This window comes from Sceloporus occidentalis, unplaced genomic scaffold (genome assembly GCF_023333645.1).
Source record: "Sceloporus occidentalis isolate IW3139 unplaced genomic scaffold, rSceOcc1.0.p SCAF_235, whole genome shotgun sequence".
NCBI classification, from domain to species: domain Eukaryota; kingdom Metazoa; phylum Chordata; class Lepidosauria; order Squamata; family Phrynosomatidae; genus Sceloporus; species Sceloporus occidentalis.
In genome coordinates, this window is record NW_028317215.1 from 553,741 (window position 1) to 569,938 (window position 16,198).

Sequence of the window (16,198 nt, forward strand, 5' to 3'; positions counted from 1 at the left end):
AGGAATATTTCTTAAAACGCGTCTGCCGGCCTCTCAAAAAAAAAAAAAAGCCAAGAGCGTTAACAACAAACCAGAGACTTGATTAGAATTAGTTTTCATTTATCTTCCAATTTACAAGCCTCAAACCGGGCAAACGTACGGCCCCCAGGAGGGTGGCATTTTGCTGGCTGAGCGTTGTGAGAGTCAGTGAACTGCTACAGGTCGGCTGCCGGTTATAGACCAAAAAAAATAAAAATGAAAAATACTAAACATTTTTGTCAAACAAACGTAGACGGACTCCCAGAGATGGCGGCAGGCACCTTGATATCGTCACATTTTATTTGGCTTTGAGTACCGAATACAGACGGCCGGTTTGGCTACAGAGAGGGGCAGTGGGTGATATGATTAACCGTGTGAGTGCCAGCGGGGCAATGAATACACCGATGTGATATCTGAAGCCGTATCCTATCCTGTATGTCTCCGCACGCTCCTGGTTATGAGATGTCTCCTGGCGGCAGCTTTAAAACGCATGCGCGGTCACGGTGCTCGGATACGTATGGCTCACATAAAGCAGGGAGAACAGCGCTGCCTGTGGATTTTGGGCAGAACTTCACGTCCGGTTGTACGGCCGCGAACCGTTTCAGCTCCTCGGCGTGTTATGTCAACGGAGGCGCGAGCTAAAATAACCAGAATCTGGCAAATAAACAGTTAAAAATGAACAAACTTTAGGCCTACAGAGTGACATCACCACAGCTGCGTATTGGGCTTATTTATTGCATTTTGAGGTTCTTTCGGTTTATCGGTAAGACGGCTATGGTTGGCTTCAAGGGATTAAGAGTTCAGACTGATAGAATGCCGGTCATCGTGATAAATAATAAAAATGATCTGCTGTTCATTTTTTAAATGACAAAAACCCCCCATTATTTCTATCCTCTGAGCGAAATAAAAAAGTGGAGGCCCTCGGGGAGCCGCTAAAGTTCTCTGAACCCTCTTGGAGGATCATTAATGTTTTCACGCCGACTGCTACACGACCCTCCGAGACGTCCCGACGGGCGGCCGGCAGAACATTTTCCCAATTTTCATTTTGGCCGTTTAACTTTCATAAAACCTGGAATATCAGGAAATGTGCAACTTCCTACGAGGGGGCCACGCGCTTAAATACTTCATATTAAATACTTACATTTTATGGAAAATCTAAAGCAAGCAGCCTCTTTTCCACACTTTAGTAAATTAATATCTGCCAGCAGTTGTAATACCTAGTATTTAGTTGAAATACCCAGAATTTCCCTGATATATTCCCAAAAAGTTCGCAGAAGGTCAAAGAAACGTGGCATCTGTAGTTAAATTCCAAATAAGAAGAGAACGCGGCAACGAACGTCTGAATCCCGGAGAGTTCTACGACTGTCTAAACTATTAATTTAATTTAATAAAAATTTAATAAAAAATGCAATTCTTAAAAAAAAAAAAAAAGATTTGATTTAATTTATGGGAATCGCCAATGGATACATTTATGTGGGTGAGAAATATATATATGATAAAGGGAGAGACAGAGGCTAAAATTAATAAAAAAGAATCTTGTGGATTATTATTGGCACTAATGGTGTTAGAATTAGGATTGTTCTATGAATAAACCGGTCTGTGGATCCTGCGGCAGGCAGGGCTTTGGCAGATGAGGTGTTAAAAAAAGATGACCCTATATATTAATTTGGGGCAGGGGAGGCGTTTTAGGGTACGAGGCGATGCTTCGTTAGGGAGACCTAACGGAAAAGGTGAACCAATATAACGAACGGCCAACCACTCAGGAGAGGCACGTGGGGGGAGCAGGTGTGTTCGGTGCGGGGGGGGGGGGGGCTGCTCCCCAGGGCCCGGATATTTGGTAAGGCAGCATTGTTGATGAATAAGGTTACATATCACTCGGCCTTGATTTAGCCCGGGTCCTGTATAAATTCCCCCCGGGGAGGGCACTTGGCCGAGAGTCTTGCATCCACCGGTAGGGTGGGTTTCTGCTACTTTATTGTTGAGATGTCGGAGCTCCGAGGCGTTTTAAGGCCATCCTGGTGACTCGTATGGAGAACACAACACGAACGTCCAGACGGGATGCGCAGTATATCGGGGAGGAGGACGCAGACGCCGCGTCTCAGAATACCACGCAATGACACCCTTTCTTGTCCTTTTCTTTCCGCGTTGGCTCCGGGGAAGGGGGGCATTCCTGTTCCTGAAATTTCCTGAAAAAACACAAAATTTCTTTAACAAATTCGGCGGCGGTTATCGCTGGTTTAGGGGCAGCGCCGAGTGCGGTTTATATTACGATGCTGATGATTTAACGTTAAGCGCAGTCGAAAAAGTACAAAAAAAATGCGTGCATCGAGCTGCGGTTATTTTGTCGTTATTTTGCGGTTATTTGTCGTCGTTATTTTGGCTCGGGCTCCGTCGTACGTTTATTACAAAACAAAAAAAAGTCGGTTTTAATTAATTCCGTATTAAATATTTACGGTGAGAAATATACGTTAATCAGAAACAGTGCACAGGAATTATAGCGCCCCCTAGTGCCGGCAGCGCCCACCTTACGACTCGGACGAGTTCGTGGAAAGCTTGGTCCACGTTCATCCGGATTTTGGCCGAAGCTTCCATGTACGGGACTTTAAGCTGCCGCGCCAGCTGATGCCCCTCCTCCTGCGTTACCTGTAAAGGCGGAGATTCATTACAAAACAATTTAAAAATGTCATTTAGGATGAATCGTCCCCAAAATTGAGCTCCGGGCTGCTATTTTGAGCCTTTTTGGCACGAGTTACCTGTCTCTGGTGTTCTAAATCCGCTTTGTTACCGACTAAAATCATAGGGAAATCATCTCGGTCTTTTACGCGAAGGATCTGTCTTTGGAATTTATAAATTTCTTCGAAGCTGAAAAAAAGTGAAGATAAAAAAAATCACATTTAGGATAAAACGCAGTTCATTCCGGACCTTCTCAATAACATACAGAAAAAGGCACTTTAAACCCAAACCGTTCTTTACGCCCAATTCCCACACACGGATTATTCTATACCTTCCTCTGTCGGTGACGGAAAACACAAGTAAAAATCCTTCGCCGGTCCGCATGTACTGCTCGCGCATGGCTCCGAACTCCTCCTGCCCGGCCGTGTCCAGAACTGAAAACAGACCACAAAGGCTTTCATTAAAATAGGATTTCACCGGGCTAAGAAAGGCCGTTTAAATCTAAAACACACGCACATACTAACACACATACACACACTAACACGCACACTATCTCCCTCCTCTCTCACGCCACTAACCCTAGGCTCACTCCTGACAATGGAACATCATACTCTGACACACACACTCATGCTAACACTATACACACACACAAACACCATATGCTGACACACATACTCACACTAACACACACTTCACACACTAACACCATGCGCCAACACATACACTCTCTTACAATAACACAAATTCATGCTAACACCATACACACACACACACTGACACAATACGCACAAACACATGCTCCAACACCAGACTTCTACATACACACACCCTCTCCCATTACGAGTGCTCCTGACACAGCTCTCCCTCTCCATGCAGAGTCTTCACATGAGCTCGCACTCTCCAATGCAATCGGCCCCATTGCTCTCCACACTCTCCACGAGAGCTCCTGCGCTGTTGCCCCGTTATGTGACCCCGCTGGGTGCTTCGGTTACTGGACGCCTTCTTGTTCTGTTTTAGGGTTGTCTGTCTATTAGATACTCACTATCCAGGCGAGCGGCGCGGTCATCGATGACACATTGCTTGGTGTAAGAATCTTCAATAGTTGGATCGTAATCTGTGACAAAATACGACTGCAGAAACAGTAAAGAGAAAAACGTATCAAAGACAAAAGTCTACACGGAGCGCAACCAGTTACTGTTACCAAAACAAACAATGAAAAGGTGTAAATGAAGTGTTTTATTTCAGGAGAGACCACTTCTGCTGGGAGGCTGTTCCATACATCCACTGTCTGGTATAAAGGAGGGATGTCTTAAAATGATTCCTGGGAGAACAAAACCCCAAACCAACTATTCAATCAGAGGAACAGCGTGAATCGCGGCACTGATGGGCACTCAAGGCGTCGATCAGTTGTAATGAACAGATTTGGCCACAAGATGTCGCAATACCGTCCCGAAATCATAATCCTTATTCAGGCAGAGATGGTCGAGGATCGAACGCTCCTCCTGGAAAGAATTACCCGGCAAAGACCACCACCAGGTCCTCCCCCTCCTAGGTCATTGGACTTCACTCCCCCCATAAAAACACTTTGGCCCCAAAACCGGAAGGTGGGCTGTAACCCGTTCCAAACGCCCAATAATGTACATAGTAAGAGAAAGGACCGTCCCACGTCAACCACTGGAATAGGCTGGAGACACGGTACATACAGCACCACGGAATATGATAGCGCTATATAAAATAATGACAGCAAAGAAATCACAAAAGTGGATTAAAAGCCATTAAAAATATTGTTTTTACCGCACTTTTGTCATTTCTTTACATTTATATCATTTGCGATAAAACAAAGTCAAGCGATTAAAGGATACGTTGTTTCTATTTAAGTTTCTTTTGTATTCTGAGGGATTGAAGGAGCGGCTCAGATAAGAACCAGTTTCCTACTTTTTTTACCCCATATCTCTGTCCGCTCGGCCCTCCGAGCCTCCGTCGGGGCCTCTACCAGGAGAATCCACTGCATCACGATATGAATGAATAAGACGGGGGAGGAATAATACTTGTGGCTCGCGCGGGGCCACCGCTCATTAGCGCGCGTCTCAGCTGCTATCATCAGACACTGGCCAAGTCTAGCGCTCCAGCTGCCACGGATTAGGACTCCATAAATCACTAAACCCGACTACTAGTTTGGACTAAGCCTCCTGAGACGCTCAGCCAACCTCCCAAACGGCTGGGAGTCCTGGGAGTCATGAATCGCATTACATAAATATTAATTATCATTACAAAAAAACCCACAAATATCAGAAGTTGGGGGGGGGCTTTCCTCCTGTTGGATTTCAGCAAACGTAAAAAAGGAAAAAAGGCTGATACAAAATTCTATTAAACCAAGAAATATTTACAAGAAAATATATATATTTATTAATTTTTATTGAAAGATTTTTTTTTTGTATCAGCCCATTAAAAATAGGGATTATGTATAGAATGTCCACATTTAGTTTAAAATAAGTATTCTTAATGAAATAAGGTTTTATTCCATGATTAAAAAAACGGGGAAAGTTAAACGTTATCGCCCATTTTTTTCCCGGTTATATTTATATCGCCCCACCTGCTGAGGAAGGAAAATAAAAATTTGAGGCCATGCGTTTCGGAATTCAGAAATAGAAGTTCCTATGTTTGGCTAAAGCGGTATTCAATTACCAAGGGCACATCGCGCAGGGGCGATTAAGGCTCCAGCGTCTAATTAAAGACCAACAATCTCAAGTTCGGGGGGATTTCGGCTTACGCAGACCCCACAAATGGCAGACATGCCGAAGAAGCAGCTGCCGGAGGAGATTCTCTTAGGAGATGCAGTATGAATATGTCCGGGGTAATAGGGGTGGGAGCTGGGACCCCCGGCAAATACTCTTTTCCACCAAAACGTTAGGATTTGCTTTTTGTAATAAAAAAATATATATATATATATATATATATATATATATATATATATATATATATATATATATACACCCCCTTGAGCAGTCTAGTCTTCTCCACGCTGGATACAAGCGAGCAGTGAAAGTGCAAACACGACCACGACGACAAATATTTTTTGTGGTTTAGTGATTAGCCTCACGTTTAAAAAACTAAACCCAGAAAATTCTAAATTCATTCAAAAAAAATGCTAAATACTCAGAGTCTTGCTAATAAAACGACCTGGGGGGGGGTTCCGTCGAGGTGATTTCCCTTCGTGATTTCTGGGCGGCGCGTTCTGTTTTTATCCTCGTTTACATACTAGAAACTTCTATCGCGTGCGGGAGTCATCCTCACCGGCAAGACAAACGACAGAAACTCACAGAAACCGGGAAACGGTTCACAAAATCAGGTGTCCGGAGCCCGTAATCTACGAGACAATAACCTTGAGTTTAAGGGGCTCATTCATTCCGCAGAGTCTGGACCGTGATTCTGGTCACGTCTTGGAGGACCCCCGAGGTTCTAGGTTTACTCGATTATTATTGGCTTATTTGCCCCGGGTACGGCAGGTAAAGATGTCAGAGGCGGTGGTCTGGTGTGAAGATCCCACCACACCTGCTGTTTTTTTTTTTTTAACCAGCCCTGCCTCCCTGCCCTCCACTGCTGTGACCTCCGAGCATCTTTCCCGGGATGTTCCGGGTATACCAACGCGTTCCAGACTGTCATGGTGAACTAGAACAGGAAATCCTATTTCTGCCTTCCGCGGAACCCTAAATCCTTTCCGGCACTTATTTCCATGTCCCTAATTGTACTGAGAGGATGGTAGATAAGTGGAACAGCCTCCCAGCAGAAGTGGTAGAGGGTGATACAGTGAGGGTATTAAACATGCATGGGATAGGCATACGGCTCCTGAATCTAAGACGAGACCAACGACTGATTAAGGAAAAACAGGCAGACTAGACGGAGCAACTGGAGCAGATATTTAAAAAAAAAAAATAGCTTAAAAAAAATATATATATTTTTCCTCTTAAAGTGTAATTTCTTTTTTACTTTTACATTTAATAATAACAAAGGTTACAAAGTCACTTTAACCAACATCCAAACGGAATGTTAGCGTATTCCATGATTAACCCTTCGAGATCCGACACACAGCACCACGTTCCTTTTTTCTTTAAACTGCTGCACACCCCTCTGGACCTGAGAAGGTGGTTAAGGATTTTTTGGTGTCTGGCAGGCAAACAGTTAAGAGAGCGGTGACATCATCGCTCTACTAAGTCATCGAGGCTGACGAGGCCAAAATTCCTGCCTGGCGTATTATATCACGGTCTGCAGCGGCCGGCGCGATCCCCAGCCCCGCCGGGGTGACTCAGTCCTCCGAAAACGAAAAGTACCCGTCCGTCTAACACGCTGCCAGCGCGGCATGCCACGGCGATGACATCACGAGGCTCGGATTAGCAGCTTTAGAGGGATGTGACAAGCGTATCTCTAGTGACTAACGAGGGCTCGGGGGTCCCATCCACACGGCACAAATAACAAAATGATTAAAACCAGGTTTATGGTTGAGGCGCAGCAAAGAGACGAACAAAACGCTACGGTTTTCATATCCCTCCGTCCGCCCCCCCCCGGGGGGGGGGGGGATTGGGGTTAGTTTGACACAACGTAGCACTTTCAATTGCATTGTTGCACTGATGACGGCTCCACACTCGCTAACCCCGGAATATGGATAAAGTTATTAAGTTAGCAGAATTACAAAAGCAGCTAAAAAGTTTAAATCTCAATAAAAGTGTAAGACACGGCGGCGCAGAGTTATCGTGTCTGCTCGCCGGAGGTCATTTTTACTGTAATAATGTGATATTTGGGGCATTAGGTTTTCTTGATGCAGGAATTTCTGAAAGGTGAACAGAATGTTTTTTTAAACACATTGTTTGCAGGGCTCGTGGTCGCCCCCCCGTCGGCTTCCTTTCAGTAGAGGGGGTAACGGCGTTCATGTCGGCCCCAGACAGCCCCTTCCAACTGCAGAAACCACGCAATCGCCTGTCACTGCGAAACACAACGTGCCACTCGCACAGTATGTCAAACCGTGCCATGCGCATCACCTCCGCAAGTACGGGGCATGAATGACATCACACGTGCCCTGTTTCATGGGACGTGAGTGACATCACATGCCACTCCCTGATGCACTGGAAGCGAGTGACATCACACGCACCCTACTCGGCAGTTTAATTTTTTAAGTCGTTTTCTGAGCTTTTCCATCTATAAAGCATTCACACACATTAGTATGCGGGGGGGGGGCTTTAGGTGCGTTTGGCGTGATTTCAGTTGTTGTGCACTAAACACGTATGTTCCGGGGGGCCGGGCAGGAGGGAGTGTTTGTGAGAACCGGCAGGTGACGGGTTGGGCGGCTGAAAACAAACGCTCTCAGAATAACTCCTCAAACACAATTAGGCCATAAAAAAAACAAAAAAAAAACAAAAAACACAAAAACACAGAGCCACAAATACCACAATCTGACGTGCGAGAAAAAAAAGGGAGTTTCATCTTAATTAATATAATTCATTAACGGGGGAGGGTGGTGGGCTGACGAATCTGCGCCAAATGTGGTTTTTATCAACTTTATGAATGTTTTGTGGGTTTTTTATTTATTTTTTTTAAACATTTTTTTCCATTAACCCCTTCTTCCCTGCATCTAGACATTAGATTTACTGGGGAGAATTGGTTAAATTAAACAATTTAACGTCATTGCTAAAGTAAAAAAATTACTGATTCTATAGGCACGTGGAATATTTTAAAAGGTTTTCCTCCCTGAATTTAATTCTCGGCACATAAATGTCTGAAACTTTATTGATTAATGCAAATTTATTCAAGGAAAAATATTGAATAAACTTCAACGGAAAAGGTTTAGGAAAATTAAATCTGACACTTATATTTACAGAAAAAAAAGAAAAAAACTGTGATCCATTTAAGAAGCATTAAAAAGAAAAGTTGTTTGGAACTTCGGAAGGCTGGTCGATCCCAAGAGTGTCAGCTCCTGAGCCCAGCTAATGCCGACACCTTAATACATAGGATATTTAATAAGAAAAAAAAAACCAAAGGGTCCTTCTGGAAACCAACGCTAAGAACCTGCAAAATCCTAAATTGGCACGAAAAGGGGCACGGTCTCCTAACTTGTGTTGCTCGCTTGGTTTATTTATTTATTTATTTATTTTGCTTGGTTTATTTATCAACGGAAAGTGTTTGTTTTTATAAAGAGCAATAGGTTTTTTTTGTTCTGGTGGCCTCAAAACGCGCGGGGGAAATCTGGTTTTGCCCACGACAATGAATTAAGACGGTTATCAGTCAGATCCCGGACTGCCGAAATCCCCTCGCTTTTTAAATCATTTTGCAAAGTAATTTAATTACTAAACTTTTTGTAAACGAGAAAATTGAAGCAGAAACTAAAAAACCGTCAGCAGCGCTTCTTCTCTCCATCATATTTGTTGAATGCTTTGAGACAAAGTTTTGTGGACCAACATTTCTAAATACGGATGAAAAACTTCTCGTGAACTTCTATGCAGCAGAAGCGGCGGTCTCCAGATAACACGAGACCCCAAACCAGTCCCGAGGACCTCCGCCAGCAGCTGGAGCGTCACAGCAGAGCAATGCGTTCCTCTGAGATTTATATTTTACTCATAAATTAAATAAAAAGGGGGAGAGAGGATAAGAACGTCCAACGCGGACCGGCTGGAAAATATCTGGATGGAATACGGGGGAAAAACGATAAAAATGACCGTTATCTCGACGCGCGGAAGTTTCCAGCGACCTTCATGCATCATTTCCTAAAAATAGAGGTTTCTAAAGTCTGGAGGGGAGATCAGAAAGGGACTTCGTGAATACGCGTCGTTATTTACCCAGCGAGTGACGTTTAAAGTCCAAAGGCCGACGGGTTGTGTACTCAGCAACTGCGAGCAGGACGGCGAGTCCTCGGTGCGAGCGGAGAGCGCGCGCCGCGCAGGAGAGAAACAAGCGAAAGAAACTCTCGGGGACGCAGCCAACCGAAAGAGCGCGCGGCTCGCTAATATCTCTTCTACAAACTCACGGGGGGGGGGCAGAGAATAAAAAGAGATAAAACGCGTCATTAAACATGGAAACAAGTACGACATCAGCTCTATATATATCTATGGAGGGACGGACTTCATTAGCATCGCCATAAAGCACCAGCTCAGTGTGGTGATTGAGCCGGGAAACAGGGGGGGGTTACTGTATACAGCTCCACGGGGGGGGGGGTTACTGTATAAAGCACCATGGGGGGGGGGTTGTTAATGTATACATTAAAAAAAAAAAACTAGAAGGATTAAGGTTTCCAGGACTCTTCTTGGTGCTTCACTGACCCGGAACGTTCTGTCGCAGGGAATATTTGTGTTTCCGATTCCTTTACTATGTGCCGGATCGGCCCCGGCTAGAGCGTCAGGAGATCAGTAGGGAGATATTTCTACGGCAGAAAAGACAGTAAAAGGTTTGATTTTCTCATTTGGAGAGGGAGAGTCGAGAGTCGAGAGACCGGAATACCCTACTGGGGGTTATATTTGTCTGCCAACCTTCGTGTGTTACACCCTTGCTATGTGTTTGATAATCTAATGATACATTAAAAAGGAACATGATGTATTCTACAGATATTTTACTTTACAGGGAGTGTGGTAGGTGAGTGGAGCAGACTCCCAGCAGAAGAGGGCAATACAGCGAGGGGATTTAAACACGCATGAGATAGACATACGGCTCCTGGATCTTTAGTTATTTTTTAATCTAGCAGAGAGACAAACAAAATCCACTGAATATAAAGCACCATAAAAACATTGTATCCAACTCTAAAGTTACAAAAACAAGAATAAATACGGCTGGAATATCGTCTCGGGGGGGCATCGGCGACAAACTACAAGGAATACGGTAACGCGGGCGGTTATTTACACGAAACCCCCGGTAGATACCCCGGGAAAGGTTCTGCCGTGTAGAAAGTCCACGTGTAACAGCTGAGAGCGTGACAGCTGCGTGGATGTGGAGACGCCGCCGCCGGAGAGCGATGAAGTCGTCACGCAGAATGTCAGCGAGGAGCGTGCCGGGCGGCGACAGCCCCGGCCGATGGATAAATCAGCCGCAAAACGCACAAATAATACGCTTTTGTTTTCTTTTCGCGTTTTCAATGAGGTTTTTGTCTTTGTGGTTTCAGAAAATTCCAGCACCTGTTACGTGAAAACGCATCGCTTGGAATCCAGAAAAGCACAACTCCCAGCATCCTCAGCCAGCCTTCACAACAGGTAGATGTCTGGCTGGACAATAAATGGAGGACAATAAGCAGCATATACCGTAGCCCGGTACACAATACATTTTTAACAGACTGGGAAGAATGACCATCCTTCACCCTGCATGCTATGAAAAACCCAGACCCCGCCGGCAGATCGGCCCCCGTCCAGTCGCCCGTTTCTCCTGCTGTAAAGACTCAAACCTTAATCAGTCATTGGTCTCGTCTTAGATTCAGGAGCCGTATGTCTATACCGCGCATGTTTAATACCCTCACTGTATTACCCTCTACCACTTCTGCTGGGAGGCTGCTCCACTTATCTACCACTCTCTCATTAAAGCAAAACGTCCTTACTTTTAATCAGGTCTCTAGTAACTTTTCTCCTTAAACCGACTTAAATGTTTCTAAAGTTTTTCTTTTTACCCCCAAAATATTATTCTGCAGTTTAGTTAAAACACGTCCACAAAATAATCAGTTTCACACTAAGCTGCTTGGCATACAAAGGGTTAAGCTTCTGCCACACGCGGCGCCCCCCCCCCCAACCTTCCTCTGGATAATAACTTCTAAACAAAGTAAAAAATAAGACTTTCTAGTAAAAATGAGCACTTTTATTTGGGCAGAATTACTGGAATTAAACCCACAGCTTTACACGCAGAGCCTTAAAATACCTCCCAGCATCAGCAGCTACCCAAACCACAGCGATAGCGATCAAGCCGCCGCTAGGCAGAGACGGCACCCAACAACGTAAACAGGGTGAGCGCATCCTGCGCAAACAGGAGATCAACAAGCGATATTATTATAACAACGACTCGCATAAACTGTGCGTATAACACAATACTTGCCACCACGCACCGGGCCGCCACCACCACCACGCACCGGGCTGCCACCACCACGCACCGGGCCGCCACCACCACCACCACCACGCACCGGGCCGCCGCCGCCACCACGCACCGGGCCGCCGCCGCCACCACGCACCGGGCCGCCGCCGCCACCACGCACCGGGCCGCCGCCGCCACCACGCACCGGGCCGCCGCCGCCACCACGCACCGGGCCGCCGCCACCACGCACCGGGCCGCCGCCACCACACACCGGGCCGCCGCCACCACACACCGGGCTGCCACCACCACACACCAGGCCGCCACCACCACCACCACCACCACCACGCACCGGGCCGCCACCACCACCACCACGCACCGGGCCGCCGCCACCACGCACCGGGCTGCCACCACCACGCACCAGGCCGCCACCACCACCACCACGCACCGGGCCGCCGCCACCACCACGCACCGGGCCGCCGCCACCACCACGCACCGGGCCGCCGCCACCACCACGCACCGGGCTGCCGCCACGCACCGGGCCGCCGCCGCCACCACGCACCGGGCTGCCACCACCACGCACCAGGCCGCCGCCGCCACCACCATGCACCGGGCCGCCGCCGCCACCACCACCACGCACCATCCCGGAAGCCGTTTAGAATTTCTGCGCCCGTTAGGCGTTCGTATTGTTCAGGAACGTTAGCAATGATTAACGCGGTAATTAGAACATCGCAGAACGTCTTCCATTCCGACGGAACAAAGATTTATAACGACGGCGGAAACTCGATAACCCAAATTAACCGAATATACGCCAAAAAACCCCAAAACATTATAAACCGCAAAAAAAGATACATAATATCAGGCATTCTCCACACAAAACACCAACAATTCCTTAAAACCGCAGAACTTCGTATCATTTAATACGGAATATCTACGTTACAGGAACCCACAGAAGGCATTCTAACAAAAACACTCATTTACTGCCGTGCGGGGCAATAAATCCCAGTAATGGTGTAATAACACCACATATTTCTACATACAGTGATAAATACACGCAGCGTGTATATAATACGCCCGGTCTCTGAAGGGTTAACAGAGAATGCCTATACTAACATACACGCACACTCTAACACACAAAGTCACTCCAACAACCACTCTCCCCCCTCCTCTCCCTTCCACCACTAACCCTAGGTTCACCCCTCACACTAACACCGTGAGCAGACACACCCTCACACTAACGCCACGCGCTGACACGCACACTCACACCATACAATTACATACACACCCTCACGCTAACACCACACGCTGACACGCACACTCACACTAACACCATACAATTACATACACACCCTCACGCTAACACCACACGCTGACACGCACACTCACACTAACACCATACAATTACATACACACCCTCACGCTAACACCACACGCTGACACGCACACTCACACTAACACCATACAATTACATACACACTCTCACGCTAACACCACACGCTGACACGCACACTCACACTAACACCATACAATTACATACACACCCTCACGCTAACACCACACGCTGACACGCACACTCACACTAACACCATACAATTACATACACACTCTCACACTAACACCACGCACTGACACACCCTCACGCTAACACCACGCAATTACATACACACCCACCATACAATTACATACACACACTAACACCACACACACTCACACTAACACCATACACTAATATACACACACACTAACTCCATGAATTTACATACACACCCATCCACTCTATTATACATGTACACATACACTTACATAAACACAATCCCCCTCCCTCACACAACTAACCCTAGGCTTACTGCCGACACACATACTCACACTAACACCATACACTGACTCACGCTACCACCGTACACTAACCAGTACACACTCTACTGCCATACACTTACATGAGCACATACACACTCACTCTAACACCATAGAGTAACACGTGCACACTACACTGCCATACAGTAATACACACGCTAACTGCATGCACTCACACTGTATGTTATGCTACTCGGATAAAACATATCAGTAAATAAATCAGATCAGTGGTTTTGATCTCATTTAAAATAAATAAACCTATCAGTGAGCATCACATGACAATTACATGTTCCCATCAAATAATATGAACACGGGAACATCCTACACGATTAAAGACATGTTTGTGGGAAGGGTCTCTGGAACGCTGCCTGCAAGGGTTAATGTAGTTACAGAAGTGTTCCGTTCCTCAGAGTAAAGGATGGAAGGCTCCCGTCCCAAAACCGTTTAGTTCGAGTTTCCCAAAACAGACCAATCTTCCCTAAAAGCGAAATGTATGTTTTTATCGCACGTACGCCACGGCGCAGGCCGTCACCTACAGCGCCAAACACCCCCAGGACAACCCGACTCGTGTTAACCCTTTCCATACCAGAAGGGCAGGGAACGGTGTAGGGTGCCTGGACACACATTGATGTCCCTAAAAGTCACGAGGTCACTGACCCGATGCCACTCTTTCCGCAGGGAAACGCCACAAGACTCGTCATTTTACATCATTTTCTGTCGTGTCATATGAGGTCATCACTTCCTTGGCTACAACATCTTTGGGTACAGATTCCAAGTTTTTGTCACTTTTTTTTTTTTACTTAAAGGGTATTTGAAACATGAAAGGTTGGGGGGGGTGAATACACGGGTTTAACCCCTCGTATGCTGGAGGACATTGAATGCATTGCACAGACTCTCTGTCTCATAAAGGGTTAACACATTTACAGTCCACTGAAGGAGTCGGGGCAGAAAGCCAGACTAAGGGTCCAAGACACAGCCCGGTGCCCTGCGCTGCCCCCCAGGTACCCCCAACCATTCATCAATATCACTGACAGGGCGCTGATCACAGTAACTGCCCCTCAGAGGTGCTTTAAAACCAACACCTCACTAACCAGCACTCCAGCAAACACAGGGTACCCCAATACTCACAGGAGCCCTTCACAAGGGGGGCAGGGGTATTAATCATCTGGTGACCTTCACAGATGGAGCCCCCTGACACCCCGGAGGAGCCCCCATTATGAGTATTACCCCTATAAGCACTCACTTGCTCCCGAGCACCACGATTTGGGTATGGATTTATCGCCTGGCATTGCCCCCTAGACCCCCTATAAGTCTGGCTTTCCCTCCAAGTACCCCGTCTAAGCCTGGTATTGCCCCAGTACCGCTATATTTCCCCGACACTGTCCCTCAGCACTTCTATTTACCTGGCATTGCCCCCCAGTAGCCCTTATAACCCCCGCATTGCCCCAGTACCCCCTGCACTGCCCCCGGTGCCCACCTGGATGAACTGGATGGTGAGAGCCGACTTGCCGACCCCTCCGCCCCCGACCACAACCAGCCGATGCTTCTCCTGCACCGAGCCGTCCCTCCAGCCGGCCATGGTGGGGCCCCTGCTCCACGCTCCTGGGGGCCCCTGTTTACTGCCAATGTTCTCTGTCCGGGCTCCTGGGGGCCTCTGTTCCGTATGACGGGCTCCTGGGGGTCCCTGGCCTCTGCCCCCGGCTCCTGGGGGTCCCTTTCCCTTGCCCCTGGTTCCTTGGGGCCCCTGCTCGGTATCTCGGCTCTCAGACAGCCACCTCCTGCCTGCCTACAAATGGCCGAGTGCGGGGAGACGGCGGCAGCTCCGTATGCTAATGAGCGGGGCGGGGCCGGTTGGGATATGCTAATGTTCTGAGGGCGTTCATGAGGGAGGGGAGGGGTCAGACACAGCGTTACTGCCTGGCAATGAAAGGGTGCAGGCATATGCCTTTATTTATAATAATAATAATAACAACAATAATAATAAATAATAATAATAATAATAAAAATAATAAATAGTATTAATAATAACAATAATGATAAATAATAACACACCGTTTATAATAATAATAATAATAATAATAATAATAATAGCACCGTTTATAAAGAGTCCTCCTGCAGTAACCCCGCCTGTGCCGAGTTTCAGAGACACTATTTATATATTTATATAAAGTCAATTTTATACCAAAAAGTAATTATAACTTTATTCGGCACTTTGCTCCTCTCTCTCTTCTCTCTTTTTCTTTTCTCTCATCCTCTTCCATCTCTATTCTCTTTCTCTACTTTTCCCCGTTTATCTCTCTTCTTCCCTCTTTCACCTTCTCTCTACCTTTCTCTCACGCCATATCTTTTCATTTTCTTCTCTCTCTCCCGCTCTCTCTGCCCCCCCCTCTATAAATTAATTTAAGTGCCAGTTGGGTGTAAATGCCCCAGCTGGGTGCTCATTCATGTGGTGTCAGAGTAATGCATCACACACTGCTACCCCAAGGGGTAAAACAATTACCCCGCACCCCCCACACACCCTACACCCCGCGCGAGGACCCGCCGGAATCAAAGCACTCTGATACGCTCTTTTGATGACATCACACGCCGCGGAGCATTGTATATGATGTAACAGGTACAGGACCGACCC

General features: G+C 46.8%; 1 protein-coding gene across 1 annotated transcript; it reads right to left on the reverse strand.

Annotated features, from left to right (window-relative positions):
- Positions 1-2,116: 2,116 nt before the first annotated feature.
- Positions 2,117-15,148, reverse strand: LOC149276526 (ras-related protein R-Ras2-like). Its single transcript, XM_089503526.1, has 6 exons — positions 15,047-15,148; positions 3,734-3,821; positions 3,023-3,125; positions 2,772-2,880; positions 2,543-2,661; positions 2,117-2,204 (listed from the first exon to the last, which is right to left on the reverse strand). The coding sequence occupies exons 1-6, from the start codon at positions 15,146-15,148 to the stop codon at positions 2,117-2,119; spliced, it is 609 nt and encodes a 202-aa protein (XP_089359652.1).
- Positions 15,149-16,198: the final 1,050 nt, after the last annotated feature.